Raw genomic sequence first — 13,981 nt, 5'->3', positions numbered from 1 at the left:
CATTTCATCTTATGATTTACATGGACTGCTAAAAATAAATCTAAAGTACTTGGACTTAAAATTAATAGCATTTTGGAACTCATTGCAAACTGAAATCTATCCTGTCTCAAATTCCCCACACCGTCGCTGCCATGCCCCTTCTTAAAATGATTTTTAAGGTTTAAGGCTACCAATGAATTTCTGATAGTTAAATCCTTTTTTAAAAAATTTAATGGGATGTTTCTATTGTTTAGTATGGTTTTAAACTCATTGTTATGATATAAAACTGAAATCTCTCCACAGGCTCAGTCTCTATCTTGTGGTATGTACTCTAAGAGCCTAACCCTATTAGCTGGTTCTAGTACCTGAGTACTAAAAGTTATTTGGATGGATGGCATATTTTGTTTCTTTGGTTTTTGTTGCTACAATGAACACATGACAAAAAAGCAAGTTGGGGAGGAAAGGGTTTATTCATCTTATACTTCCACATTGCTGTTCATCACTGAAGGAATTCAGGGCATTAACTCAAACATGACAGGGACCTGAAGACAGGAACTGATGCAGAGGCCATGGAGGGGTGCTGCTTGCTGGCTTGCTCACATCAATTGCACAGCCTGCTTTCTTATAGAACCCAGGGCTATCAGCCCAGGGATGGTACCACCCACCATGGGTTGAACCCTCCCCCATTGGTCACTAATAGAGAAAAATGCCTTACAGGTGGTTCTCAGAGAAAATGCCTTGAAGCTGGAACTCATGGAGGCATTTCCTCAATTGAGGCTTTTTCCTCTCTGATGATTCTAGCTTGTGTCAAGTTGACAAAAAATCTGCTAGTACAGTTGTACTTTTATTTATCAGAATTTCAGTGTAAAGGATAAAGTAAAGAAGAATCTACACAGTAAACAGCATTTTGTAAGCTAATGTAATATTTCACTATTACAAACTAGAGACTGATGAACTTTATGCGAGAGAGGTCATCTTGAGTGACATAGAGCTCAGTCTTGACCTAGAGATACTAAAGTAAGAAACACAATATCCCCAAGAGTTTAGTTACCAAGAAATAAAGGTGTTACCCAATTCTACATGGTATGTACCACAGGATTGCCTTTGGAACTTGTTTAATGTGGCCACATTTGATGGGAAGAGTTGTGAATTAATCAGCATTCTGTTCCTCTAAAATTCTGTATGAATCTGAGGCATAAGCAGTGCTACTAGGCACAACAAAGTACAATTACAGAAAAGAGAGGCATCCTGCCTTCACTTCATCCAGGAGGACCATGAAGTTCTGATACCATGAGTATTCCAGTTGTTATAGCAAGCAGCAGGCATGGGGATGTGTGTTACAAAGGGAAGAGTAGTGCATGCATCTTTCTGTTTATGAAGTGGCTCCTGAGAACTTCAAGAAATGCTTCTGAGACCCCTTTCCATAGCTGAAGTGCTGAGTGTATAGAAGGAGGCTGAGCCAGCAAAACAGAGGATTGGGGAAATGTGAGTTTTATTTAAAAGTAATTTTTCTCTAACAGGGTTCGTTCCTTCCTCTGCTGTATACAACACTGTTGTTGTCCCCTATCTAGTATCAAATGGTAAATTATACATATCATTTATACTGTTATTTTGCTGATATGTAAAAACTAGGAGTGAGTATCTCCTGAGTTTCTTAGTTTTTCAAGTGCAGTTTTCTTGGTTGCTCTGTGTTGTTCTGAAGCCCAAAAACATTGACTCTGTTCCTTGGTTTCGTCACTTTGTTTCTCTTATGAGTATTATTAAGGTGAAAACTATATATTAAAATCTAGTTATAACAAAAGTAGCTATATGATATATCTACCTATTGCAGAGATACACACTTACTTTTTTTTTTACAATGGACAAGTAAAGAAGCTGTTGGTTTGGCTGGAGCAGAAGCAGAGAAACCAGTTCTAGATTTCTATTACTATCTAAAGTAAAAACCAGTGTGGTGCTGTGTATTTGTACTTTAAGTATGTTTTTCATTTTGTGAGGTCTTGCTCTTTGTCCTTCTTTTACCTCAAAAGCTTATGCTTGACCTTATTAGGGCAAAATCAGGAATATTGATGGGCAATTATCATCAAAGTGAATTGTAAATTCACTGAAATTAAGTGTTATATTAAAGGATAAAACAAAGAGGGTCAAAATAAGATTAAGCAAAATTTTAATTGATAAGTCTATACTAAAATTGTTAAGGAAAATAGTACTTTTATGCAATAAACTTTGAGGTAAAAATATTGTATTCTAGGGACACAAAGGAGAAATGACAGAGGTTGAAGGATATTTCCCTAACTCCAGTGCCACACAGATACACTATTCCTTCATAGAAGACTAAATTCTTGTTTTCCTAAAAGACAAATATCTGGTTTGGCTTTTGCAGCTAGAATATCTTAACCTGTATATGGCACTAAGGAGGCATTTAATAAAACTCTACAGTTGAAGTCATAATATCTGCTCCTATAGCTTTAATATTTCCTCTCAATCCTGTCACAATATTGGAAAACAGCCAAGTGTTGATGGTATATACCTTTAATCCCAGCACTTGGGAGGCACAGGCAGGCACATCTCTGTGATTTTAAGTCCAGTTTGGCCTGCAAAGTGAGTTCCAGGACAGGTACCAAAGCTACACAGAGAAATCCTGTCTCAAAAAAGTAAACAATATTGAAAAAGACTCATTTTGTTTGGGTGGATGTGTGTTTTGGACAAGAGAGCCTCTCACTGATCCAATTCAGCTAGGTCTCAAAGATGTTCCTGTCTCCATATCTCCTCCAGCTTTATGTTTACAAGCACAAGCCACTTCACCCAGCTTTTACATGGGTGTTGGGAATAAAAAGTCAGGTCCTCATACTCGCACAGTAAGCTCTTTACAGAGCCATCTGCTCAGGTCCTGAGGGAGGTTAGTCTTTAAGGAAGGAATACACAGCTCTTATCTGGCTTCTATTCTACACTGCTTGCTATTGTGAAAAAGGCTTTACTGTTCTTATTTCCACGTTTTTCTTTATGATATTTCACTTTACTGTGGCCATGACCCTCACCTCCAACTTTCACTCCTAAAACCCTTACACATTCTTCAATAATTTTCTTCTCTGATTATTTTTCTAATAATATATAGTAAGACATGCTATCGTCTTCCTCTAAATTCCCATAAAGATTTATTCATTTATTTTATGAAGATGAGTGCCCTATCTCCATGTGCAAATTTAGGCAAGAAGAGGGCATCAGATCCCACTTATAGATGGTTGTGAGCTACCATAGAGTTGCTGGGAATTTAATTCAGGACCTCTGGAAGAACAGCCAGTGCTCTTAACCACTGAGCCATCTCTCCAGTCCCCAAATACTATATATTAACCCCTCTTGCTTAACACCTAATATCTTTTGCATTATTCTGTAGTGTTTCTGAGCCTTTTATCTTTCATAAAAGATACAGGGGTTTTGTAACTAAGAGAATCTTATCTTAATTATTTCTACATATTTTATCATGTCTAGCACAGTGCTTTTCATGGCACAGATGTACAACAAATTAATGGGTATTTCCTAACCTGAGCTTGATATCAGCAAAGCCTTGTGATATGGGTTACTACTCAGTCAGTGAGTATCAGCACAACCCAAGTAATTATCTGTTGTCTTTATACATTCTGACTTGGAGCTTACATAATACTGTTTATTGGTATTTTAGTAATATTTGTTATATGAGAATCTACCCCGAACTACCTCACAGTACTTCAGCTGTCAACTTGACATAGGTTAATATTACTTGACAGAGGCACAATTGGGAGATTGCTACACAGTCAGATTGACTTGTGATCATGTTTGTGGAGCATTTCCTTGATTTCTAATTGATGTGAGTGTTCAGGCCACTGTGGAGGTGCCACCCCTGGTCAGGTTCCTGGTTCCTGCCTTGAGTTCCTGTTTTGGCTTCTCTTGGTGATTCACTGGAACACTGAAGCTGAAATAAAGCTTCTGCTTCCCAAGTTGCTTTTGATCATGGTGTTTTATCACAGAAACAGAAAGCGAATTCGAAGTGTTCCAAACAAAACTGGTGTACTCAAGTGCACTTAGTCGCCTGAACAGAGGCAATAGTTGGGAATGCCTTTTTATTTGGCTGTGATGCTCGTTGTGGGTCTCTGTGTATGGTGGATAACAGGTTCCACTGTAAGACTTGTAATTTAGGCAACTCCTCATATAATTTATCAACATTTTGACTTTATAGTACCTTATTTGTTTAAACATGGAATTGAAAACAATTTTGCATTGAAAACGTCAGTGGTAGAGCTCCAGGTTTGCATACAGCAATTCCATGTGTACTTGGTGATAGTGGAGATAACAAGTAGAATGGCAGAATCGTACATTCTCACTGCTTCTGGTCAGTTGGTTGTATTTTGAAGTGGTTATTTTAGGAACTTGGCTGTATTTTCAAACTAATCCTTCCTTAGGAAATTAGTATTATTCATAATTTTGCTTTTGTGCTTTCATCTTGCCATATTGACATGGCAGTTATACTTAAGGGCTAAGAATTCCATTGTAGAATGGGGAAAATTTTCAGAATATTAATCAATGTGATATTGGAATGGCACCAAACCATGCAACTAAGAAACTATGCAATTGGCAGGCAAGGATGAGCTAGCTCAGAAAGGAAAAACAGGCAGAAACCTGTAGAAGTTTATAGCTCTGCTCCAGAAAGACGAAAGAAAACAGGGGCAATCTAGCTATAAACTGATGGGCATCACAATTTAGATTACTTGGAAATAATATAATTATAGTGTTCATGAGGATACTACTGATATTTCAATTGACAACACTATATTCCATTGAGTATCAAACATATAGAAAACCCAGTAAATCAAAGACATCTCTGTCTCATAGAAGCACTCTGGAATCAATATGACTTACCAAATAGGGGCTTTAGAAAATGAGTATATGTAGAATATACAGACTAGAAGATAATGACACTTTTTTGATGGTCCAGAAGAACATGCTTTAATTTACAAACTTGATTAGTTTCTTAACTGAGAAATACACTGATTAAAAATATTATTTCAATTTGTCTGTCCCCAACTCCCATCACTAGTGCTACTCTTAATGGACAGAAGAAATCTCTGGTAGCATGTAGACACCTAAGAGTTTACACAGAGAGATGAAAGATGATGAAATGACTGCCTCCTACGTGTTGGTGGGCATTTCTCTTAGCCTTCTGTCATACAGAATTGCTTAAAATTTTTGTTATGAATATACAAACACAGATTTTTTAAAAATATTCTTTTTTCAAGTTTTACAAAGCTGTTAAAGGGCATATTTAATGACTATCTACATGAAGCAGTCTCACCTTCCAATCAAAACAATTTTCTCCTCTCAATCAAACCTTCACATTCAGCTAATCTTTATAAGCCTTTCATGAAGGGCAAACATGGAATATTAACTATTACCCAAACAAGAAATTTACCCTAATGGGAAAAAGATGAATATAACTTAAAGGAATTCCGCTATGAATTTCAATATTGCCCAAAGCTTTTATGGACAACTCAGCATTGAGTACCACTCTGTCTGTCAGTTTGTTGAATTTCAGTGGGTACAAAATTTCTATTCCACTTGCATACAATAACTTTAAGTTCAAACACAGAACGGTAGAATAGGCTAGTTAGCTCAAATGATAGCAATTTATATTAAGTAGCATTTACATATTTAATATTAATTTTTATTTTTTCATTACTTGTCTAAAACGCTCATGAAGGGGAAACAAAATTAATATACCTACTTTCTCTTTTTCTAGATCAAGAAAGATATGAAGGAAACATATGAGGAAGTGATCATCTTAGAAGGAGTGATCAGAAAAACTGATTCTGATTACTCTCAGTGGAGTTACTATTCTCCTTACCCATACTGTCTGAACAGAGAGAGAAGGATGACTATCTAGTTCCACTTGTCATGCTTCATTTATGTATCTCCCCACTGAGACCAGTTTTCAGAGCATAACTTTATCTGTTGCTAATAAAATACAAAAGGAAATAAGACAGCAACTCCACTACCAACAACAACAACAACAACAAAAAACAAGGTTAATCTATTACTTTCTGATTTTTATGGATCATGACCATTATCCCGTTATTAACAACAATGGGCAATACAGTATAGTGAAAACCAAAAATGAACTGTAGAAACAAGCTAATTACATTTATGGTTTTTAATCACCTTCTACCCAAGCCTCGTGCTCATAAAACAACAACTAAAATATTTAATATTAACCACAGTGGGAGTCCTTATTTCTGAGTTTTTCAAAACACATGGCTATTTTAAGATACATTTATAGGGTTAAAATTTGCCAACTATTTACATTAGGGGCTTACACAAATTGCACACACCAACTGAGATCAGCTGAGAAAAACCATCTTCCTGAGAAAGTTTACTCTTCTTGTTTTGGAAGAGGGACTTGGCATAGAACATTCACATTTACCAGGCTACAGCAGCTAGAGTGGGTCTTACCCGGATTCCTTGGCATTCGCTTTCTGCGGTCTCTGAATGCTGCACCTGACTGTAGGGCTTCCAGAAGATTATCCATCACTCCGGTCTCATCACCCTCTGGAGGACGAGAGAAATCGGAATTAATCTTATGGCAATTAAAGTTAAACTACAGGAAAATAAAGGGAAAAACTCCTGTCAGATTTACATAATACCCTTAAATTAAAGACATATATCTATTTTAACATAATGGGTCCTGTCAGTTTCTGGCATCACAGACTACTTTGCTTATTACGCACCATTAAGCAAAATTCATGCCAATCCCACTGTTCTTTCAACTTAAAGACCTTGTCTTTTGTATTATTGATGACACACTCAGTATGCAAATAAACAGTAGCTGATCAGCTACTGCAGCATTTCTGTTAAGATTCTTCTAAGATATTCCTAAGCAAGAAACCACTGACCTGGCTTAATGCAATCAATGTGCAGGGTGTGATTTGATGAAGCGGAGGTACACAAGGTTAAATACTGATTGTATTAATACCTTCAGCATTCAACCATCATATGCGATTATCTCAAAAGGCACTATTTGCAAAACACATTTGCATTCAATTCTTACCTAATCCATATCCTTTAGTCATTTTGAAATGCTGACATTCTATAAAGAAAAGGTGACCACATCATCTGAAAGGCCACATTTTATATTGAGAGACATCAGCCAAAAAGTCTTCTTTGCTATTTAGAATGCTGGTGTGTGCCTAAAGGCTTTTCGTATGGGCAAGAACTATTAGAAACGAGAATGGTGGAGTACTCAAAGGATGCTCATGGAATTCCCTAACAGACACAGCATTTAAGACATTACACCTTACTCTTACCTTTGACAACTCTGATCATCAAGCACACTCCTGATATTTGTAACAGGATTTATAATAAAGTGTCAATTGACAGTAATGTTACAGAGACCTGCACTTTCTCACAATAAATTGCTTAACTGCTGAAAAGAACCCTCACTAGGTGGGTCTTTTGAGCTAACTGTACAGGATCTAGAGTATGGGTTTTGTGGGTAGGAAGGATAAGAAAAGGTGAGGAAGAGGTGAGGGGGAAGATTATATCTCCCATTCTAGTCCAAGGTTAAACTTAAATCCTATTTTTCGTTAAGTAGGCAGTATTACATTATAGGAAAATTTCTTTTATAGGATAAGAAGAAGCTAAAATCACTATGCTCTACAAGTCAACTTGAAATTTCTTCAATGTTACAATTATTTATCCTTTTAAGATATGCTACCTAGGATAGGATATTGAGTAAAAATGGAAAAGAAACACAGAGGTTCTCAGATCCAAGAGCTGGTGAAAATTTAGTAGCGGCAGTATCCCCAGTGATTACAGAAAGATGACCGTGCTTGTAAACATTAAGATCAATGACATATTTGGATCATCACACAGTATTTCCAAAAGAAATAAAAGAGGAACGAAGTAGTTAAAAGCTTGGTATAGATAGAATGTGGCTGGGATAATTAAACCTCATGTATTAGATGCTTTAAATTTCTTATACCTCTTCAGATAGGAATAAGAAAACCAAGACATCACACAGACAGTATTTAAAGGTATCTAGACATGAACCCCATATCATTCATATTAATGAAAACACATTTAAAAAGGATGATATACTTGACATACTTTTGTCAGACCAAGTCTTAGAAATCTAGTGCATATGTACTTTTTAACAATTTACTGGAATTCAGGTGTTCAATAGCACATATGTTTTGTGGCCAACATATTCGGCAGTAAAATTAAAAGCAATGGGAAGCCATGTTACATGATCAAACTTGAGTTTTAGAGAGGCTTGTCAAATAGCATTGAGGCAAAATGGGAGGCAGAAAAATGACTAAGAACATAATATATTTGTCTGAGTAACGAAAAAATTGAAATTATCAATATACTCACTAAGACTCCGCCCTGGGGTAGAGAAGGCTGAGCAGGAGGAGTCTGGATGATTAGGAATAATTAGGCTTAGGAAAACCCGAGGACCTATGTGAAATGTTCCAGGAACGTCCCCAGTTGTGTGTATGTGGGAGGGTGAGTGTGTGTGTGCCAAAGCACACAAATGCAAGCTAGAGCAGAACTTCAAGTGTCACTCTTTCTACCATATTGGAGACAACTTCTCTTTGTTGTTGTTGTCTGTTTCTCCTTTGACCCTAGTTAACACGAGGCTTCTAGAGATTTGCCTGTCATGTCTGCTTCTCACCCCAGCATAGGAGCTCTGGGATTGTAGATACTTTATTTTTGTTGCAAGCAAAAAGTATTAAACATACATAGGTGCTTTTTAAAATAACTTTCAGTAGCTATTTTACTGAGTAAAGGAATATCAAGAGATAATTTTCTAATGTTTTTAGCCATTAAAATGATTATACGTGGGCATGGCTGAGAAGTAAGATTTTATAGTTCACTTTATAACCACCATTGCACAACTAGTTACAGAGAACACCAAGGAGCTCGGTGGGCTGCATATAGTTTCAGGACTCTATGAACAGCTTATTATCTGATAATCTGAAAGGTGTGGCTGACACCTTCTGTTTCAAGTTTCCCACGGTATTTGTCATTCAGTGGATGATAAAGCTCAGTTTTTAGCACCTATTTGGTATAGACTTACTTCCCCCAAAGAGTTTGGGGATGCTACAGATTAAAATAAACACTAGGTAAATTAATATTCTCTGCTATACTTTTGTGCAAAACTATTCCCTGATGGCTAGCACATACTTATGTGAGAGTATTCTCTATGGGCTTCTCACAATTTTACACATTTTTAAAGCCTATTTTTATAGCAATAGTTTTACATGACACAGAACTTCCATCTAAGGTAAATGGTAGGTTTGTCCGTTTAAAAAATTTATATGTTCCTCCAGGGCAAATGCTAAGTAGCTTTGTTTTGAGTCCATTATAATATATTAGGGATTTTCTAAGCTTAGGGCTCCTCTGGAGTGTTGCAAACCCACTGTTTGTGTAGCACCATCTGGCAGCACCTTTGTTCCCCTCTATCAAAGTTGAAGAGCAAGGAAAAGAATTAAGAACATGAGAACACATATCTCCCACTACTTACTATACTATGTGTACCATATGTACACTGTGTGTATGTTTGACCTCTGAGCTATGTACCTTCCAACAACATCTGTTAAGTTGTAGCATGCCAATTTGTTAGCTACACCATTTCTGAAACGATTCTTATTCTCTGCTTTAATTCTTATATCAAACATTGTTAATTAGAATACTTCTTTTGTATCTAGTAACTGAACAGCATCTTGGGCACTTTCATTATTGAAGACTGTACTGCAATTCACCAGGCTTGAGAATTACTAACCTAAACATAATACAAGTTCAATGTAGTTTATCTTAAGTGCTTAGGAACAGGTGTTTGGGGTTTCACAGTCTGTTGGATTTTATAATATTTGCATACACTTTATCGGTTGAGCATACCTAATCCAAGACCCAAATCTTTTCAAAAGTTTCCAATTTGGGAGCAGTACAGATTAAGGATGTCATTTCTTAGAATCTTAAAAACCTGAGCATAACGGCTTCATTGCAGCTTCCTGAAATTTTCAATTTTATAATTAAAGATCTCTGTCAAAACTGAAGAAAGCTGCTAGCAACTAGCAACAAGTGACCCCCCACAAAGAAATAAATGCTTCTTCCTGAGGGTAGGACCCTTCTATGTGAGATAATACCTGCATAAATTCACTTTAAAACTGAAAATGTGTACTCTGTGAACTAGAAAGGCAGGGAAAGACATAATGAATGAACAGGGTCTAAACTAAGACTCCAAAAATGTTAAACGTCTGTAGTAATTTAGGTATGGTAGTTATATATAAATGAAACAGAATGGGAACAAAACCACCAAAAATAACAACCAGTTCAAAGATAGTCAAATCTAGAGTGCAATTAGAGCATATTTGTGGGTGTGCCCATTCTCTCTTTCTGTATGCTATGCAAATTTAAAAACTCACAAATACTGAAATGCACAGATCTTAGGTTAGGTGTAGAGTTTAACTCTTAACAGATTGATATACCCATGTAACTACCACCATACCAAGATACAATCACTCTCCCTTTCTTATCCCTACCACCCAGGCAAACCTCTGATACTAGTTTTGATTGTTATCTGATATTAGTTTTGACTGCCCTTATTATATGCTTTAAAAGAGTGTTTTAAGCTGGGCGGTGGTGGTGCACTCTATTAATCCCAGCACTTGGGAGGCAGAGGCAGCTCAAAGCAAGCCTGGTCTATAAATCGAGTTTCAGGACAACGAGGGCTACACAGAGAAGTCTGGTCTGGAACAAACAAACAAACAAACCAAAACTTACTTTAGTATTTATTTTACATGTATGGACATTTTTTCCGTGTGTCTGTGTACCATGTGTGTGTCTGGTGCTCATACAGGCTAGCAGAGGGTGTTGGATCTGCTGGAACTCTATTTTCAGATGGCTGTGAATCACCACATCAGTGCTGGTGGTCAAACCCAGGTTTTCTGGAAGAGCAGCAAGTGCTCTTAACTGCTGAGCTATCAGTCCAGCCACTTAGCATATAATTTTATGGTGCTGGGGTTTGAAACCTGGACCTTGTGCTTATTGAGCACGCACTCTACCAATGAACTACATCCCTAGTTCCAAACCATACATTTCTCAGTGAGTAAAAGAGCAGTTGAATCATCATAGTCATTTGAAAGAAAGTAAGTATGGCATGAGGGAGAAAGTTGAAGATCCGCATTTACAATGGGATAGAAATGATCAAAGCATAGATCTAAACAGGTTTGGTTATCAAAGTAAGAAGATTCCAAGGGTGCCAAGCAACTCTGAAAATCCATGGTGAGATTTTCAGGAGGACAGGAATGTGATGAGGGTGACATTAACGATCAGCCTCACAGCAGCGTGCAAAACAACAGACCAGCTTGGGAGAGAAATCAATTGTATTCTTAAAGGAAAAAAGAATAGACTTTAATCCACAATGACAAACACTGTTCTGCATACAAGCTTGGACCAAGCTCAGCCATTTGGACACTTTTGGGCAAGGCGTAAGTAGCAAAGTCAAATCGGTTTTGTGAACAAGGTCATCAGCAGTAGTAAATGGAAGCTGACAACATTAGAAGGCAATGACAAGTGGAGGGAATGAAAAATCTGTGTTGGATTCAATCTTTCTCACATAAGCTATCAAGGTCTGGATTAAGAACATGTACAAGATGTATGGATTTGCACATGACATGAAATTAGAAGACTGCTCACTTATCAAAAAGAAGGAAACAAAAATCCCTTCTCAGGGATCTACAAAAAAAATGAAGGCCCTGGGCTGATAAACGGCTCTTACAATTGAATATGGAACAGCAGGAGGGAATGAGGACCAAACGGGAGGCCCATGCAATATGGTACCAATGGCATACCATGCTGCAAACACTAATATCTCTGGATAAGTGTAGCAGTGGTGCCATGAGAGAGTCAGAATAAAGAGAAATCAAGCCATTATGCAAAGCACTTACTCCACAGATGTAACAGGTATTGTAGTCCACAGTACCAAGAAAGCCCCTATCTGATGGCAGGTTTTGTTAGTTTGTGGTTTAATTGGAATGGAGTTAATGATGATTTGGAAACACCAACAGATGTTCACTAAAATAATGGTCTATGAAGTTGTTTACAGCCAGAAAGTATGGTAAAAGAATCAAGATATTATTCCAAAGAGATTAAAAGAAGGTATAAATAGCAAGCGCAGTGTTTTAAGAGAAGGGATGAAGGCAGATGCTCCTGTTCAAAAGAAGAAAAAATGCAAGAGAGCAAAGCAGACACAGGAGCTTAGAAGAAAGCACTAGTAACCCTGAGCTGAGATGGGGCTGTGCAGCGATCATACTAAGCAGTGACTAACATTTTTAAGACAAAATAGAAAAATATTTGACTCCTAAGTAATAGCCTTTTGGAGAGAAAAAAACGTAGACTCAAGCTCCTGCAATTAATTTTAAAAGTATTCTTGGACAATGTTCTATAGACTTCACTCATTTTGTTGGCTTATCTCATTGTCAGAACAGGTATCCATCAAGTTTCCCACAATGAAATGAACCACGGAGTCCACATAAACTTCAAAGTGTATAGCACTCCTTCTAAATAATTTAAACGTAAGGTTACTGTTTTAGTTTCTTATAGTCATGGATAATATTTTTTGGGTGGGGGATGGATGTCATAAGTAGATATTCTGCTCCAAACTCATGAAAGATTAATTGACTTTCCCCCACCTACCTACATGTTGTGTGTTATGTAAGAGTTATAAGGGAAATTGAGTTGGAGAATTAAATGGTGTCTGATGTATTTGCATCTTAAAGAGAAGCTTGTTAACACAAATGAATGGATTTCTAGTGGCAGACTTTTTGTGGAGGAACTTTTTGACCAGAGGGATATTTCTGGTAGCTTGCCCTGAGGTAAGAGAGCTTAATAGTATATGGTAGCTAAAAATAATCTTTATGCTTACTCATTTTTTCCTTCCGTTACCTATATGCTAGAGGATTGGAAGTTGAAAATTAGGCATTCTATAAATACACAAACTCCCAATAATCCTGGATGTTAATATTTACCAGAAAAACCATTGTTGATGCTACTGGTAAAATATCGCACATTCAATTATTTTAAATAATTAATATTATTTTATTAGAATCTATCATTTACTAAGGGCATAAACCACTGGTGAAAAGAAAAGCAAGGAAAGCGAATCTTTCAGATATGATAAAGCAAAGATACTTTGGGGGTAACAATATTGGTAACATCTAGCATTTATTGAGAGCCTAGTATATTCCAGGTGATATAAATCCAGTTTATATCAAATCCTATTTAGTTTTTTCAGGCAAAGAAACTGAATCAAGCATAGATAAATTGACTTGCTCCGGTTGACAGAACTGGAAACTGCCAGGCAGAACCAATAAAAGAACCATAACTAACATCACAAGTTTGTTACAATCCATCCACATGTTAAAGACAGTTTTCATATTTTGTACGGCTTTTAAACTTAAAGAATATCCTATGCTACACGACAATGTCAAAAATTCATATTTCAGTTCCAAGTCCTATGGAAACACACCCACTCTCATTCATTATGCATCATTTATGGTGGCTTTTGTGCTATAAGAACAGATTTTGGTTGTGTGTGGCCTTTGAAACATAAAATATTTACCAGTTAGCTCTTTATAAAGAAAGGTTGTCCATGCTTGCTTTAGAGCACATGCTGTCAATGTAAATAGTATGTGGATCTTCAAATTTGCTTCTGAGTTGTTGAAGGACCTTGGTGAGGGCCAGTCAAATGAAACAGGTTTTACCATAGGGGAAAGTATCTGAGAATATCAGCATTCAATATATGGCTACTTGCAATTGAGATGCTTCCTATTTCAGTGCAGAGCCAGCTATGAAGTATCAAATACATACATACATACATACATATATACATACATACATGCATACATCCTTCCTTTTCCTATCTTTATCTACCGATGTACACTACTATATTAAATTGTGCTCATGAATACCAGAA

At 36.8% G+C, this 13,981-nt stretch overlaps 1 protein-coding gene across 6 annotated transcripts in view; it reads right to left on the bottom strand.

Annotated features, from left to right (window-relative positions):
- Nucleotides 1-13,981, bottom strand: part of Diaph2 (diaphanous related formin 2) — a 722,722-nt gene that overhangs the window by 138,686 nt on the left and 570,055 nt on the right. For all 6 annotated transcript variants that reach the window (XM_013115224.3, XM_040744363.1, XM_040744364.1 and 3 more), the window contains one exon: nucleotides 6,457-6,552. In XM_013115224.3, the coding sequence (XP_012970678.1) occupies nucleotides 6,457-6,552 (96 nt within the window). The remainder of the gene's footprint in view (nucleotides 1-6,456; nucleotides 6,553-13,981) is intronic.

This window comes from Mesocricetus auratus, unplaced genomic scaffold (genome assembly GCF_017639785.1).
Source record: "Mesocricetus auratus isolate SY011 unplaced genomic scaffold, BCM_Maur_2.0 Super-Scaffold_100003, whole genome shotgun sequence".
NCBI lineage: Eukaryota > Metazoa > Chordata > Mammalia > Rodentia > Cricetidae > Mesocricetus > Mesocricetus auratus.
This window is presented reverse-complemented; position numbering and strand designations above follow the sequence as displayed.